At 42.9% G+C, this 16,375-nt stretch overlaps 2 protein-coding genes across 2 annotated transcripts in view; both read right to left on the bottom strand.

Moving 5' to 3' along the window:
* The window catches only part of matn1 (matrilin 1), a 2,269-nt gene extending 565 nt beyond the window's left edge, over positions 1-1,704 (bottom strand). Inside the window, exons 1-2 of the mRNA XM_062410305.1 lie at positions 1,530-1,704; positions 58-242 (exon numbers count right to left, since the gene is read on the bottom strand). Of these exons, the coding sequence (XP_062266289.1) occupies positions 58-242; positions 1,530-1,620 (276 nt within the window). The 5' untranslated portion in view covers positions 1,621-1,704. The remainder of the gene's footprint in view (positions 1-57; positions 243-1,529) is intronic.
* Positions 1,705-6,223: 4,519 nt separating this feature from the next.
* On the bottom strand, positions 6,224-13,861 carry LOC133972646 (uncharacterized). The gene is made up of 9 exons (XM_062410204.1): positions 13,726-13,861; positions 11,666-12,396; positions 11,215-11,377; positions 11,016-11,122; positions 10,693-10,844; positions 10,441-10,568; positions 9,590-9,851; positions 7,739-8,055; positions 6,224-6,821 (listed from the first exon to the last, which is right to left on the bottom strand). Exons 1-9 carry the CDS (start codon positions 13,757-13,759, stop codon positions 6,373-6,375), a joined length of 2,343 nt encoding a protein of 780 aa, XP_062266188.1. The 5' UTR covers positions 13,760-13,861; the 3' UTR covers positions 6,224-6,372.
* Between the last annotated feature and the right edge of the window lie 2,514 nt (positions 13,862-16,375).

Below are 16,375 nucleotides of genomic sequence, written 5' to 3'. Positions count from 1 at the left end.
GCAATGCAAAGTGGTTCAACCAATGACAAAAACGTGTGAATAAATCATTACCCCTACCTCGTTCTTGACCCGGCTGGCGTAGTTGACAACTCCCACACGGGTGGCGTTGGGTCCGACATCCAGGCCCTCAATGACCTTGGCCAGGAAGACCTTGACCTGCTCGAACTCTGCAGGGCGAACGCTGCGACTGCTGTCGACGATGAACACGATGTCTGTGGGACGGGTTTTGCACAAACCTGCCGCTGCAGATAAAGAGGAAAGGAAATGTGATTATCGTGTCATCAAAGTTTTATTAAACGGTATGAAAATGAAAAGTCAATAAAAGAATGTTCACATACAGGGATTAAAGAAGAGGGGGAGGGTGGGAGGAGCATGGAGGAAAAAGGAGGTAGTGAGAGGGAAAAGGGGGGGGGGCAGGGTTGATGGAGGCAGGAGAGAAGTAAATGAAGGTGGGAACAGAAAAACAGGACGTACAGAGGCAACAGAGGTGGAGAGAGAGAGGGAGAGGTGGAGGACAGCTCGGCCAGAAAAACGAGGATGAAGGAGAAAAAAGATCAAATGAGAAGCCACTCAAATTAAATCTGTTTTTTTAAAGCATCTTAACTTATCTTACATACAAAATATGAACTATTTACATTTCTTTCAGACCTCAAACATTTTCATGTTTCAGAAAAAGCTCATAAAATTGTTATTAACCTGTGCTGATCCAACTTTACGTTTTACTTTATCAAACTATCACTTGACAGAGTTGCATGATGTGTGTGATGAGAGCGACAAACTGATGAACTGATGCTGTGGAAGTGTCTGATATTAATTAAGCAAAGGGAGCGAAGCTATTCGTTGTGAATTCAGCTGTTTGAGGACTAATTCATTAAATTAAACTTTTTAAAGTAATTAGTGCTCACTAAAATGTCCAAATTCTGTTCGTCACTGATCTCCCTTCTCACCCTTCACCTCTCTCCCTCCATTCAGTTCACACAAACACACACACACACACACACACACACACACACAAACACAAACGGCACCAACTGCCATACTCCACACTACAGCATTCATCCAAATTGTGCCCACATATTTGAAGACTTGTGTAATACTGACAAATCAATTAAATTAGATCAATAAAAACAAAACAAACGATAAGAGCTCTGAAATAAAACTAAAGTACGGAATAATAGAAAATAAAAATCCTCCTTTTTTCTGTCTTTATTCTACTCTAAAGAGCTAAAATTAACACTGCAAAAAGGTCATGTACATCTGTCATCTTGGATATATCGCATAGACTAAGCACAGACTAGAAATAAAGCTATTTTCGAGATTTATTTAATAATTTCTAAGAGAAAGTTTTTAACATCAGTCTCAGTCTGTTAAAAATCAGATTTCACTCTGGCATCATGAATGCTACTCTTGCTGGGACTACATTTTTCAAAGTTAACATTTTTCCAGGCGAGGAGTTTTATGTATTATTCACACATCACACCATTATCTGAGTAGGCTCAACTTCGGAGGTTAAAGGTCATCATTCTTACCCATGGCGGCGGCGTTGCGGAGGTCTACGGTGGCTTGAGCTCCCATTAGCCCGAGCAGCAGCAGCATGAACAGCGGCGGGGTAGGCGTCATGGTGACAGCGACGGGGGTGACCGACTAAACGCGAGGACGGTCCTGGAGTGAGAAGGTAGAGAGCGACAGAGCAGGACGAAGGGAGCTCCTGTCGAGGGGGACGGCCACAAAGTGAGACGGAGTGACTCTGAGCTGCAGGTTATCAATGCAAGTGGTCCACACAGTCGGCCCACAGAAAGCCCCCCCCCCACCCTCCTCCCCTCTTCTGCAGCTCCTGTGTGTGTGTGTGTGTGTGTGTGCGTGTGTGCGTGCAGGCGGGTAAGAAAGGGAAATACCTGCTCTGGGAGGACCTAAACCGGTGGGCAGGGAAAGACAAACACACCTTGATATGGGTAGGATGGACATGTATGTGTGTGTGTGTGTGTGTCAAAGTAGTAAAATTGGTGATGTGTGTGTGTGTGTGTGCTCGATGGCCTGAGTGTGTACAGTATGTGTGTGTGTGACTGGCTGGGGGTACAGGAGCGGCTGGGGTTTGGTGCAGAGAGCCGCCAGCGCATTCGCCCCAGGTTGGATTTGGCCAAAACTCAAATAAACACCAACATGAATTCCTCTTTTCTCCCAGCGTTCCCTAATATAGCAAACACACATTTATGGTGCGGAAGTGAAGGAGAGCCGCCGTACACAGCCCACAGTGTTCCTGCAGCTCCGCACCTTGGCTTGTGTGTGTGTGTGTGTGCCTTTCTGCATAAGCGTGTGTTTCTGTAGAACTGGAAGCACACGCACCAACTCCTGGTTTTTTGTAAGTTCACCTCAGTTCACTTCAGAGCTCCTTAATCACACGTATCATTCTGCATCTTTCTGTCGCTTGTTTGGTCGTTTTCTCTCGTCCGTATTCTCTCTCATGTTTCCCTCACGAGGAGCCTCATATTCGACTTTGTTATTTGAGAGTGTCGCAAGTTTATCACAGATTTAAGTGCACAAACTACCAAACTAAAGATAACGATTCCCTGATGTCAACCACATCAATAAATCCTTTTCCTGCGTATTTCTCCATAACTCCCCTTTGCACTGTCAGGTAGGCAGTGGGCCCCGGTGGAGTAAACACACTTTCATCAATAAGCTCACATACACATCTTTAATCTCTCTATAGAGTCCACACACACACACCAAACAGAGACCCCTCTTTTCCCTCCGACATCCCACTCCGCCCAAACCAACCCTGCATTCCTCTATACACTCCCCCTTCCTCCTCCTCCTCCTCCTCCTCCTCCTCCTCCACACACAAACCTCCATCCACACACAACCCGAACAAGCCGCAATTGAGGGTTTAGTCTGGGAGGGGAAGAGGAGCAGGGGCGCATGCTGTACAGTAACTAACCAGACAGAGCAAAATCAACTCTGAGTGATGAGTTTTGGGGATGAAAGCTTAGAGATGTTTTTCCTGGACAGCGTTCCATCTCTGGGAATGGGCTATTTAGCTTCTAAGAGAAGACAGAATGCACAAACATGATTATGTAAACACACAAACATAAAGTACACACACACATACAAACACACACAGGTTTGGTAACCTGGTCTCCTGGCAGGCGGGACAAACACAAACGTGTGCTGGATGAGCATCCATCAGGATTTCTGAACTTTTTTGCTTCACTATGAAATTTATCATTATGTGTTTTCATATAATTTGCATGAGTAATGAGTTCCACAGTGATTAAACAGTTAGGCCAATGATTAAATATCTATGGCCTAACATGTCATAAACTTTTGCTATTCACTTTGTGTTTAAACTGGTTCATCAAACTGTCTCTAAGCCAATTTTTACTAAATTTTGAAATCATTTGGTTAAGAAAATGCTGCAAACTTTAAAAGTAACTTTCATTATGTGAAACACAACAGCAGATTCCTACATTTGAAATTGGACGATGAATCTAGACCTGAACGACTGATATGTATCGCTGGAATCTTTATACTAAGCCACATTCAAATAACGTCCATTTCAGTGCACGTATTTAGTATCAATATGGTTACAGCAGGGGATATTTTATCTGTTTGTTTGTCTTCGTTTTTAAAATAGGCAAAGTTATTGTTGTGTTCCTCAGCCGCTCGCCCTGGTGTTCCCTCTCTTTCCAACACAAGTCTTTTTCTTATCTTTTAAAAACCAACTAAAACTCCAACACACTCGCTCCATTTGAACCACAGGGTCAGAGGACTGGAGGGTCTCCAAACCCAGTTTCACTTTTGTCCCAACAACCAACATTATTAGTTTCAATCACTTAGATCAATAAACACCCCCACTTGACTGGAAACCAGCAGTGGGGGGCTTTTCTTTCACCTTTTTCCCCAGTGGGCCTGTGTGCGTACATTCTGACACATACTGAGTGTGGAAAAACTGCAAGGATTTCACATTTCACCACATCCATAAATATTGAAACAAGTTCCCTTTCTTCAAATCTCAGAATACTAAGTCAATATTGACGAGGTGGGACAGGGGTGGACTGAAGCATCCCATACCTGTGCTTAAACACGCTCACATATGAACATACATGCTCACACACACACACTGGTGTCCTGCAGCTACGCTCTGAGCGCTCTCTGTTCACACCAGGGAAGCCCTGGAAAAATTAATTACCAACTTAAACCTACATGAAACCCGCCTCAGAAACACATATACCAGTTCACCGACACATGGATGAGAGGAAATCTGAAACACGTGCAGCACAGAGGGAAAGGTTCACAGTGACAGGCTTCACCTACACCACTGCATACAAGTCATATCCAGAGCAGAGTAAAAACCTGACTGCGTTAGCTCTGAAAGGAGCTCTCACTCTCACGGCTTCACTCCTCAGATGAATGTGTTGTGTGTGTGTCTTTATGCAAGAGTGTTTTCTGCAACTGCAAAGGAAGTTTTTATGTATGTGTGAGTGAGTGTGGGCTTGTACTATCTTTGTAAGGACCGCTTTGAGTGTAAGAACATGTTTAGACACTCCTCACCTTCTGTCAAATGTTAAAAAAGGCTGTTTGGGACGTTGTTTCCAAGGGTCAGGTTTGATACGTTGATGTTAAGGTCAGCGTTAGAAGATTACAGCATTATTTCAATGAGTGTCCCCTCAAAGATAGAAGCACATGTATGAGCATGTGTGTTTATACTGCACCCCCCCCCCCCCCTGCCAACAGTAACAGCTCAGTAGCCAGTGAGCAGAAAGAGAGAGGTTCATTAAAAAACCAAATACAGCCGTTACATAACCAACAGTTCTGTTCATCCCAGATCCCCCTGTGCTACAAACACACTCCTCCTTCATCCCCCCTTCTTCTTCTTCTTCTTCTTCTCCCTCCCACGGCTGCTGGCAGAGCCCACCCATCATCCTCTCCTTCTCCCATAGCAACAGCTCATCTCAGCTCTCCCCCCTTGTCCCCAGACCGACACACTGCCGCCTCAACTCCTGTCTCCATCCTCCTTTATCTTCTCCCCTGGTCCCTGCCACCTCCTCCTCGTCGCTCTCATCAAACACTTCCTTCTCTTACTCCCACATCATCCAAGCGTCACTTCAAACTTTACTTTCATATACAGCAGGAGTACTAGCTAGGAATATTAACTAGAGTTAAAACAAGAAAACTTTATGTTTTTCATTTGACTACTGAGAGGGGGAAATGACACACCAGGTCCCATGTCTGTTTTAGTCTCAGGAAAAAGCCTTGAGCAATTTCAGAGACGGTTTCGTATGGGGATTAGGTTTCCACTAACCCCGCAACTGACTTGCATACTAAGAATAAAATCAGCAGAAAGTGCAGTATATGTGTAAACACAGCAGATGGCAACACAGATTAAGGATTTGGGACGTATTAGAGATTATCTGGGAAACCTCTTCCCACAAACAATAGTCTTAATTCTCCTTCACTGGTTTGGACTGTCAAAGACTGTCGAACAGCTCCATACCACCACTACCACAGAGAGGCATCTGGGAAAAAACACACCAGTAAATAATCTAGACTGGAGTCACAGTCGTCTCACACTGAAGGACGGTGCCACCTTGTGGTCTAGAGACGCATCTGATATGAGTCATATCAGCAGCATATCTCCCGCCACTCAGATGATCTCAACACCAGAGGTTTGGACCTTTAACAGACACAGGAACTCTTTGTGTATGATTCATGTCAAAGTGTTTCCACTACTGTTGGGTTTAATTAGTTATCTGATGCTATAAAAGCAGGGTGATTTGGGATGTGATTGACAGCACCAGTCTGACTCCTGATGGGCAGAGTGTGTGTTTTGCTATCATGGCTCCATCTACAGAAACTGCTGCTGCACAGACCCCAACTCAAAGTGCGCAAGATGGCAGCGCTTGCATTCAGGGTATTCTTGCTTCATTATCTGGATAGTGGCAGGAAGTGGCACAAGTCATCCATCTTTATATACAAACTATGCAAAATAACCACATTCAAATCTGAACCAAGTTAAGTTTCTGCTTTACTTCTCATCCTATTAGAGCACTTGTTCTAACTCACTCGTTCTCTGTCTTGGTATCAAGGTTTTTTGTGTTGGGATGTAATCATAATCATGACTCAGTCAAGACCCCCCCCACACACACACACACACACACACACCCCCACACCACCCCCTTAAGTTTAGTAAATGTAGAAAAATAAAAGCTTAACAGAAGAAAAAACATTTATTGCAGCACAGCTAAATGCAGCTCAAACAAGCCTCCTGACATTAATTATAATAGTAATATACTAGGTAGAAATGGCAGGACCACTCTCAAACACACGTTATATTTACACAGATATTTTAAACACACACACACACACAAACAGTCAAAAATGTATGGGCGAGAAGTCGCAGTGGAAGTGGCTGTGAATCTCTCTGGGGCTTTCGTACTCAATCTTGACACAAGGGGGCACTGGAGGGCTTTCTGGAGAGGCAGGGCTGACCTGAGAATGTAACAGGGATGTAACCTTTGTTGGTGTGCTTTCCACTCTGAGGTGTGAGGGTCGCAGCGTTGACACAGGCGGGAGGACGGTGGAGCTGCTGCTGCTGGTGGCGGTGGAGGTGGTGTGTGGCTGGAAGTGTGATGAGCGCTGGGAAAGCCCAAGTTCCCCCTGAGGGTAGAATGAGGGAGGCAGCGTAGTGGAGGAGGGTGGCTGGCGATCTCTAGCAGTCCCCAAGCTGGCAGGGTAAGATGGAGGGCACTGAGTGCGCTGGTGCATGGACGGCTGGTTGTACACGTTACCCCACGGGTACGACTGGTATCCAGTGAGCCCACCTGGTGGGACAACACACACACAGATCCAAACAGACATGTGACAGTTGAGCTTTATTAGAGAACAATCAGCACAAACACCAAGTTAATACTAACTTATTTCTGTGTCCCTACATAAGCCCCCTCTCAGTCAGCTGAGCCCAAGAGCAATGGCAGCTCATCTGCCAAACCTTTCCCACTTTAAAGTCATCTTTACTTGTAAGAGTAGAGTAGATTCATATTCAACAGTTTTGGTAGTTGTTGGATTGTGGTTCTTTTTTGTCAACTGAATGTAACAGAGAAGAAAAGGTCCTTTTCATTTTCTGATTAGACAATGTTACTGCAGTTCGGGTAAGTTCCCATTGCTGAGTAGGTATGAGTTATTTAATAAAGACATAAGGAGTGAAGTCAACTAAAATAACCAGAGCAAAAACATTGACATGAAGTCTAGTTTAGTGGTTTGTAAGAAGCTGATAAGACAATTATCAACCAAGTAATTACGCCTGTCATTTTGAGATACTGTTGTGAACTGAACAAAAGTCCTGTGTGTTGAGGCTTATTGCAATAATTAGAATTGAGTACAGGTGATGTCACAATTCTGAATATTTTTATCCAAACTGAAAGTGCTTAGGTTGTAAAACCAGGTACATTTTAAACAAGCAAATAATGCATCCAGATGCTCCTTTTTTATGCAGGTATCATAACAAGTTGAGAAGTAGAAGCAGGATTTTAAGAGGTGCCCTTGAGGTGAGATTTGATGTACTACTGTACATATGGATGGTACATTTGTGGGTTATACTGCACTGATGAAGACTATCATTTTACATTATATAACTTTGTTGCATTTGTTTTTTTTTATTTGTGACCCCTAATTTTTACATGCTAATCCTTGATGGGTGTTATTTTGTGGCCCCATAAATCAATTAATCACAGTGACTCACCATGATGACCAGTGGACTGCAGAAGGATTTGTCCAGCACTCTGGGACTGGAAATAGGTGTGCCCTCCAGTGGAATAGGTCACCACCCCCGTGGAGTTTCCTCCGGGGCCAAAGGTCAGGTAGGAGGTGGGGTTGGAATCTGGAGGGTTGGGGGTGAGGTAGGGGGAGGGGGTTAGGTAAGCCATGCGAGGTAGAGATGCTTGAGCCTGGTGCTGCGGCTGGCTGCTGGGGAAGGAGTTCTGAAGCAAGTAGGAGAGACTGTTGTTCTGCTGGCTGGACGTCAGGTAGTCAAGCTTCTCCCCAAAGTCAAACAGAGAACTGGGGACAACACAGTAGAATTCAGTCACACTCACTTACTTTACTTACAGTATATGATCATGCACAGTTGCACACTTTGACACTTTCTATATCTGATCCCGTCTTTTGTCACAGTGTTCCAGAGCAAGGGAGTCCAGGAATTATGCAAGAGGGTGTTCAATGAGGGATGGATAATACTCAGCTGGCAATGCAGTGAATGGATTGTCAAAAATAACTGGAGGCCTGACAAAAAGAGTTTGGGATATTCTGATCTGTACGATAATCCATTTTTAAATACTCACATTAAAAAACTGTTGACAGCTCTCTCTTTAAAACTAAGACTCTAGAGCTACACTGGCTGCTCTGTCAGGTTGTATTAAGTCTCAGTGATGCTTTAAGCAAAATTATATTATCAATATGCAAACATGCTCGTAGTGAGACAGCCAACTCGTTGATTTATACAGCCCTCTTTCTAAGATTAATGAATATATGGGTTTTGCTTTTCATGTTTAGTCATAAATCAAAGTATTGGACAAATTAACAGTCTGACCTGATGATGGCGCCAATTGACCAGCGTAGCTAAAATCAAATTTTCCTCTGTAGCTACGCAATTACTCTTTGGGTGTAGGAAATGAACATTGGAGTTTCAGGTGGAAATGTATTGATTTCTGATTATGCCAGATGAAGCTTATGTGGTACTGTGTTAAAGCCGTAAGGTGTCCAGATGAGAGGCAGGTGACGTCCACTGACCGGAAAAGGCCACTGTACTGAGGAAGGCCTGATTAATACCTTGAAGTATGTCTGAATGAATCAACCTCGTCAAGAGCCAGAAACTCTTCTTCTGAGGGTATATAAAAACGAGATAATCTGACAGAGAACAACCATGTAGGTTTTTTCTCTGTGCTGCATGAAGAACTGAGACTTGATTCATCACATTGTGTCTGTGATTCCTCAGAGAATTAGGAACTCTCAAGAAAAATATATTCTACAAAAAGGTAATGTGTCTATGGTGTTCGGTTTTTACCACCACACAAAAACAGTGGACATATATGTATTTTTGGCTCATCTTTGACATTTCAGATCAAAAGCACAGTTTTAAAGATAGTTGATGTCCCAATTAATTTACAGAGCACACTCAGCCTATTTTGATGAGATTTTTATTCGACTGAAATATGATATTATATAATAGGCCTTCAGGTGTCTTCAAAGCACCACTAGGAAAGTTAGTCATTAATTGTTTCATTATCGTCTGGAATTTGGGGATTATTTTTACTGTTGCGATTGGTTGATGCGGTTAAATAAGCAAACATCTTTTTGCACAAAGCAATTACCAACTGAGATGTTAATCAGCATGATTTTTGAAAAATGTTTCAGAGCAGCAGCTGAAACTGACTTCCTAACACGACACGCTCTGCATAAGCCATCATTACATCAGTATTTCATAGGATCCCTGGTCGTGTCTGCAGTCTGTCCCTCTGTCATCTCTTGGACTCATTGTCCCTGATCAAATCATCATCTTGTATTCATGTCACATTGTGTTGTGAGCTAAGCTGACCTGATGTCAGTCTGCAGCGACTGAGTGTCACGATGGGCCAAGGAGGAGCCGCCCTCCAGAGCATCCAGAAACAGAGGTGGGGTTTGATCTGGGGTGTTGAGGAGGGGTGGAGTGGGGTTGGAGGGGTTGTACGTCGTTGTGAAAAGGGGAAGACTGGCTCGCCGCAGGGGGGGGGGACTGTGCATGGGACGAGGGTGGTACTCTGTTAGCCCTCCCTGAGATGACAGCTGATGCAGGCCCCCATCTCTCACTCTCGAATGACCTTGGAAATTAAACACTGAGATTAAACAAATGTTGCAGTTTGGTCTCTGGGAAAATGTACAATCTCAACATGCAGGCTGGAATCCCACTGAGCTTGAACGTAGCTGAACTAGCTAAAGTTTTTTTTAAGAAAGCAGACTGATGCATCAAAGACTGATCGTTGGTACCTCTACAAAATATAAGTTGTGTGATTATAAAACCATTAATGTCTTCAATAACAACTCTTGTATTTATCAAATAGTTACAGCATTTCATAACCAACCAGATCTATGTTAGCATATATCCTGTCATAACACAGTGATTAGCAAGGACACATGACATCTGCATAAAAACTGAACTACTATCAACATTTTTGCTGGACGACGCTGTGTTTTGAGCTAAAGCTCTAAGCGTCTGTGTTCCTGCTGTGCCAACACAGTGGCCTCATTAAAATGAGTGAGTGGGCGTCACTTTTTTAGTCTGAACTAACCTCAGAATTTATAAACAACAAGTTTCTATACCACAGAATACACCCTTTGCTAGCATGTGGAAATTATATCGTTCATATTTTATTTACATTAACTAAACCCTCAGCTCTGGAGAAGGTGTACCTGGGCTGGCCAGCAGGTTGCTGTAAGAGGTCGGGGTCTGGATGGACAGGGTGGGCAAAGAAGGTGCTGCAGGGGCAATGTGGGGCAGTTTTGTGGCAAAGTGACCAGGATAACAGGGATCCCCCTTACTGAAAAACATAGCAGGTAATGAATCATTGATTGTTTGAAGCTTAAATACATGAATCATTGCGCTGTTCAAAGGAAATCTCCAAATAAACAGAGAACATACAATAGCTGAAGGGATTTACTAACCTATTAGGTGCCAATGTGGGCGGGATGGGATTCATTTGGTGATGTGGGGGGCTAATGATGCTGCATCCAACTCTACTTTGCCTATGTTCAACCTTTGCTGTGATGGAGCGCTCAACTTTCCTCCATTTAGCCCTGCGGTTCTGAAACCAGACCTGGGACACAGGATTAGAACAGCAGATCGTAGATATGGAGAAAGCGTGACAGACGGTAACAAAGAGAAGGGGGGCAGAGGAGAGTGAAAGCAAGACCAGACACACTTTTTCTATTCTTACTCATATAGAAAGCCAAATTATCAAAAGGAAAAAAAGTGATGACTGTCTTACCATAATTCTCTGAGGGGTGACACCAACTGAAGCTGCAATCACCTTCCTCTTCTCTGCATCAGGATAATGGTCCTCCTGGAATAGAGCCTCTAAATGCTCTAACTGATCTGTAGACATATGCACAACACACATGCACGCACAATGCAGTTAAGTATTGACATAATATGAAAACACCTAGACAAACAGATAATTTGGTTACCAGTATTGTAGAGTGTCCGTGTTTTCTTCTTCGGTGCAGGAGGCAGCAGGTAGCTGTCCACAGTCTCTAGCCCCGGGAGCAGAGGGAAACTGAGGGCCCGGCCTCTGCCCCTGGTGCTGTAGCGGATGGAGCGTCGGGTGGAGTAAACCTGTGTTATCTCCATCTGCAACGAACCAGTCAAACATTACATCATCTATCGTTTGTCTGCCATTGTCAATCAAACCTTAAAATAATAAAATGTAAACGCTTGAGACTATAGAAGTCATGTCTTCTAACTAAATGTTTGCCTCATCAGAAGTGTCGCTTTGTGGGTAATGTAGGCACCAGGTTTTGACAAGGAGGAAGAATGGATGGATTAAAGATGATATCTGGTTTGGCTGCATAGATTATTTAGTTTTCAGCTGTTCATAATGTTGTAGAAATGCATTACTGTATTATATTCCATCCTCACCTCAACAGGCTGTGAGCCCTGCTGGGGGAGAGTGTGAGGCGGAAGGGGGCTGTGAGGCCTCTTTGTCCCGTGGGGCTGAGGTGGTGCAGGTTGAATAGGGACTTGAGTTTGTGAGGAGAAGAGCAGAGGAATGGGAACTGTGGGACCATACATCCCTGTACCCCCACAACCCACGTTGATGGGGTTGGACACGTCAATGCTGTGAAGTCCAAACTGAGGCTCTGACAGAGCCGAGCTCTCCTCTGAGCTCACTGACACCTCCTGTGTCTGATTCTTCTTTTTCTCCGCCATCCTCTCACCAACTGCTTTTACTCCTCTCCTGTTTCTTACTCGTTCACTTTGCTTCCTACCTCTCCTCCTCTTACTCTTTTTCTGCTCCTCTTTTTCCTCTGGATGTTTTGATTCTTTATTCTCTTGGTGATCAGAACCTGTTTTCTTGTTGTCCTCGATCTCATTGTCTTCCATCTGCACCTCCTGTGCCTCCTCCTCTTCCAGCCTACTCTCTGGCTTCATCTGCTCTTCCTCTTCTCCCTCTGTTACCATAAGTTCCCTTCGAGACATTCTCTTACCCTTCTCCTCCTCCCCCTCCTTCTCATCTCTCTCTGTTTTCTCTCCTGCCTCTTCATCCTCCCTCTGATTAAACACCTCCTCCTCTCCATCTCTCCTACTCCTCCCTTGATCATTCTTTGTTTCCAGATCATCCAGTCCTTCACACAGAAGACTTGGACAGTCTGCAAGAGTGAAGAGAGAGCTTGTTTACATGTGCAGGTTATGTTAAGTTTAGACTATTTTAACTGTGGTAAAACAAACTTGGAGACACTTTAACCTACTTTTACAAAGTTAACCAGAAACCCACAGATCAATAAAGACCTAACACAACCTGAGCAGCTTTTCTACAATGCTTGAATCAATCCCTTGATCAATTACCTGTTCAATGTTTGTTTGTTTGTTTGTTACAGCATTAATGCATAAACTACAAAACAGATTTCCACGAAGCTTGGTGAAAAGACGTGACATGTGGCAAGAAGGAGACAATTTTGGGGCAGATCTGGATAAAGCGGGCAGAAGGGAAGACGTTTTATTACTTTCGTTAACAGTGAGATAAAGCTTTAATTTTTTTCACATTTTCAGACTTCTCAGGGAATAATTCATGGATCCTCATGAAAAGAAAAACCTGCATATTTAGGGCACAGATATCTTTGCATGTATAAAATCAGTTGAACTGTTCTAGTTTAATAATGTTTTAGTTTCTAAAAATCTACTCCCAGAGTCAAAGCTCAAAACATATTCAGTTGACTACCATTGAAATGTAGCATACCTGAATGAAGCTAAAATAAGCTAGAAAAATGTTATATAAAGACTTATGCTTATATATAAGATTTTTACCCTGTTAAAAGGGTTTTTAGTAGTTTTTCCTTACTCCTGCTGAGGGTTAAGGACAGAGGATGTCACACCATGTTAAAGCCCTATGAGACGAATTGTGATTTGTGAATTTGGTCTATACAAATAAAATCTGATTGATTATAATTTATTATGATAGATATACTTTTATTATTTTACATAGAGTCAAAGCCCCGGGGAGGTCGTATATATTGATTATATCCTAATAGCAGTTGTCTAGCGTGGGAGAAGCGGTTGATCCCCGAGTGGACAGCAGCTGGTCTGAGGTCTGATGATCATGGTCCCCAGAGGATCTGCGGCCTGCAGCCACTTAATGAGTGTCCCAGCTGAGCGGCGCCTCGTGCCACCTCACCTGCGCGTTAATTAACCGGGGCCGGCTAGCTGCTGCTACCCCGGCTAACCCGTCCCCACTGCTCAAACAGCGGGGTCGTCGGTGTTAATAAACCGCTTTTCATTCGGAAATTGTCTCCGTGGAGTCCCGAAGCACCGGGAGCTGCACCTCACCGGGAAGATTAGGAGCTTTAACTGCACACCCGGAGTTTTCAAAAGTCAATCAACGCGAACAATAAAGATAAAGACTCAAGCCGGACTTCTGTTCGGAAAGCTAAAAAGTTACCAGAACATCATGGCGTGAGCCCGAAAGTGCCAGAAGTCCTTACCAACGTCTTCTGCCACATCACAGTCTTCTTCCATATTAACGGCCGCTGTCAAACACCAATAAACGTTCACTAATAATCAATTAACCGAGCGGCCTCGCGGAGAACGCTGGTCCAGACGGGAGGCTAATCATCCCGCTGATTGATTGATTAGCTCCTCACGAGCGCTGAGCAGCAGAAGTATCGCGACAAGGGTCAAACCGAGCCAGCCAATCAGCGACCAGAACAGGCAAAGCAGGATGTAACGGGGAGAAAGGCACAGGTATACAAATATGTACTTCAAATATACATATCTATACTTATATACTTTAAATATACACATCTTTACCTTTATACTTCAAATATACACATCTATACTTATATACCTCGAATATACACATGTACATCTTTACACTATACATACATTCATCTACATTTTCTTTTGCTGATCATTAATGTCAAATTATATATTCCATATATAGCTGAATGTAGCAACAATAACCTAAGCTTAACTATGTATCTATTTAAAATTGTATTTATCACCTTTATGCTGGACGTGTGCTTTACTGAGTGACATCAATGTAATGGGACAAATAGCCATTGGACAACGGAAATTTAAAATGTGAATAAAATCAGAAGCAGCATAGAATGACACAGACAAACACACACACAATAATTTGTCCATGTTCTTAGCGTGCTTATTTTCTCATGTGAATGAGCTGGCGGTGTGGCCTAGGTGGTAGAGTGGTCGTTTTCCAACAATAAGTTTGGGGTCAATCCCCACCCTTCCCCATCTAAATGCCGAAATGTCCTTGGCAAGATACTGAACTCCTAAAATTGGCAGGACTTCAACCACCTATTAATTGCACAATAATTTACACTATGTAAATTTAAAAATAAATAAGAAAAATTTAAAAAGCAGGATGTGCACAGTTCGCTTCTGAGCAGGGGGTAAATAAAAATACAAAATTGAATTAAATTAAAAAAAATTAAATAACAGCAAATTAATGAAATGTACATTTTCACCACTTTCTCCAAGAATTGGAGCATGTTAAAGCCCTCAAAAAGTAATTTGCCTTAAAATTATTAATAATAATCCTTACAATTTCATTAGGGCCTCACTGTCTGCCAGTGCCTCTCAGTGCTCGGACCCTAAAAAATGAAAAACATACATAGACACACACACACCAAATAAAAAAACATCAGAATAAAGAGTGACAAATATAAATAAATTGATCAATGAAAGGTTCAGGGTTTTTGTAGTATGTGTCTCATATTAACTATTTTATTATCAACTATTTTAACAGTTAAAATTAAAATATGTACAGGCTAACCCTAACCCATGCTCAAACTCTTATAAATCAAATACTATTAAAATGAAACTCTAAAAATGTATGATATCAAAGTATGAATTATTGCAAAAATATAGTTCTTTAATATATGTAAACGTGAACTGGATTGTCATTGAAGGTTGAAACACTAATACTGTATGTTCCCGTACTTATAGCTCTTTAAATCTAGATACTAGCTTATAAACATAAGAAACCAGATACAAAAGATGTATATATTTATAGATACAGATAAATATATTGAAATAGTTACAGGTTAAAATCAGGTTCTCTGTCAGATTGCCTTTACTGAAGTCGTTCCTCCACCACCCACCAGATGGGGTATGAGTTGGACCCCAGGCACCCCCTCCTGTCTACCCCAACCCAGGAGTAGTAAAGCTTTTATTCTCCCAAACAGAAGAAGGCTCATGCATCATCCCCCTCTTGTCGTCTGGGTAATGGCAGATTTCCGTATCAGCGGCCCACTACCCAAGGCCAGAATGGTTTGTTGTTGTCGTCTCTGGATCCAGGGAAAGGCCATCTGCAGACCCACTGGTGCTCCTCCACTCCCAGTGACCTTGGTTTCATCTGGTTTGTTGCTAAGAATGTAAACTGAGGAGAATAATTCCCCTTCCTATGTGCTCTAAAAAACCCAGAGGACAGTTTATCTAATTATTTCATAAGCACATTTTCATGTGACTACTTAAGAATTATAACATCTCCGGCTGTTTCTCCCTCGAGGTTTCACTGAGTTACGCATGTGTAAACGGGCTGTTAAGAGGCTGTGATCGTACACGCATACAATCACACACACACACACACAAAACATGCACGCACACACGCATGCACACACACAGCAGCTCTGTCAAATGTAGCATTGAGGGGCACAGGGTTGCTTTTAATGTCAGTGGGTTAGAAATGGTATGTAGGCCATGCTAATGCTGGTGTGTGATAACACCAGAGCGAGACTTCATGGCTGCATGTGAGCTCTTTTAAATGTTCGACACTAAAATACATTTCCAACGCGGGCTGCCTGTTTTACCCTCTTGTTTAAACACTAACTGCTCAGTGAGCAAACTAATGGGGACTAAAGATTTAACTGAATCCAGCAGCAGGAGAGAAGTCACAGTGAAGACCAATACATTTTTTGTGTATCTTTTGAATAATCTCACCTTGTCATTCAAATAGGTCACCAGGTTTTGAGATATATGTGTCTGAGATTTCTCCTTGGCGCTGGCAAAAAAGAGAGACTGATGGAATTTCATGTGTCAGAGCATTGAAAATTGCAGCTAAATAATTCAACAGCATTCTTTCTTACCAGCAACAATGTCCTGGTTACTTTGGAT

The sequence above is a fragment of the Platichthys flesus genome, chromosome 17, assembly GCF_949316205.1.
Source record: "Platichthys flesus chromosome 17, fPlaFle2.1, whole genome shotgun sequence".
Taxonomy (NCBI): domain Eukaryota; kingdom Metazoa; phylum Chordata; class Actinopteri; order Pleuronectiformes; family Pleuronectidae; genus Platichthys; species Platichthys flesus.
The sequence above is the reverse complement of the archived record's forward strand: the minus strand, read 5'-3'. Positions and strand labels throughout refer to the sequence as shown.